Here is a 1,249-nt window from a genome sequence, read left to right on the forward strand (position 1 = left end):
CGACTGGTGGCGCCCCCTGGTGGCGCAGAGAGAGACCTAAAAACGCTATGCTTGTCATAGTTTGTCTGTGCAGCATCGTCATTGTCACCATCTACTCGTACATGATGCTGATCGCTAGACAACATATGAGGCGCATCCAGCCGCTGAGTCGAGCCGGCGGTCCGCAGGAAGAAGCTGCAGAGAGTCACGCCTTCTATACCGCTCTCATCAAGCATCTGAAGCTGGCGAAGACGTTCGGCATTGTCGTCGGCGCCTTCCTCGTCTGCTGGACGCCGTTCTCAGTAATGATGGCTTTGAACCTCGCTGGCATCCGACACGAGCGGCTGGATCTACTGCGTGGAGTCGGCTACATGCTGGCATACTGCAACTCCTTCATGAACTTCTTGATATATGCAGGGCAGTGTTGATATATACGAGGCAGTGTTGCCCTCGTGCGGACACTAGAATTCTACGCTGGCGACGCTTACGTATTATGTTCTGAAAGACATTAGCGTTCAGATGAGTATAATTATGTTTGCTTGTGTTTCTATATCATATGGCGATGTCACGTAAAAGCAGACAAAATTTAGTTAGATACAGAGCCGGGTCGATACCTTTACGAGTGTGTTTCCCCTCATATACGTACTTCGTTCCCTCTCCATTTAACTTCATATAGCCTCTCCCGTTCGTTCGGTACCTTCGCCTCCCCTCCTCCCTTACCTTCGCCACTTTCCCATCTCCCTATCCTCGATCAATATGAACTATTTATGTTCCCTCATAATATGGTTTCGCTATTTAACGTTTATATGTTTAAACGCTACTCCTGAAGCTTCGCCTTTGCAATGTTCCGGGAGTCCAGTATATAAAATCCCTAGGTGCTCTATCAACGTAGGACTTATCTTCGTTAGAGTTCGTCACCGCATAAAGACGCCTACCATACAAGTGACATTTATATCGAATGTGCTAAAGGTTTTTGACAAAATAACGGCAGATTGCGTTTTACGCTAGCATTTTGAAGAGTTTTTGATCAAATTCAGTTATTTTCTATACAAACAGTAATAAATATGGACTTATAAAAGGCAAGATTTAAACATTTAAGGTTATGGAATGCACAATGCCAAATACAGACACAGAAATATGTGTGTGTGTGTGTGTGTGTGTGTGTGTGTGTGTGTGTGTGTGTGTGCGCGCACGTGTGTGTGTGTGTGTGTGTGTGTGTGTGTGTGTGTGTGTGTGTGTGTAGTGTGTGTGTGTGTGTGTGTGTGTGTGT

At 45.9% G+C, this 1,249-nt stretch overlaps 1 protein-coding gene across 1 annotated transcript in view; it reads left to right on the forward strand.

Moving 5' to 3' along the window:
• The first annotated feature begins 47 nt into the window (after positions 1 to 47).
• The window catches only part of LOC106819672 (5-hydroxytryptamine receptor 1-like), a 2,459-nt gene continuing 1,257 nt past the window's right edge, over positions 48 to 1,249 (forward strand). Inside the window, exon 1 of the mRNA XM_014824269.1 lies at positions 48 to 392. Within this exon, the coding sequence (XP_014679755.1) occupies positions 48 to 392 (345 nt within the window). The remainder of the gene's footprint in view (positions 393 to 1,249) is intronic.

This window comes from Priapulus caudatus, unplaced genomic scaffold (genome assembly GCF_000485595.1).
Source record: "Priapulus caudatus unplaced genomic scaffold, Priapulus_caudatus-5.0.1 Scaffold3999, whole genome shotgun sequence".
Taxonomy (NCBI): domain Eukaryota; kingdom Metazoa; phylum Priapulida; class Priapulimorpha; order Priapulimorphida; family Priapulidae; genus Priapulus; species Priapulus caudatus.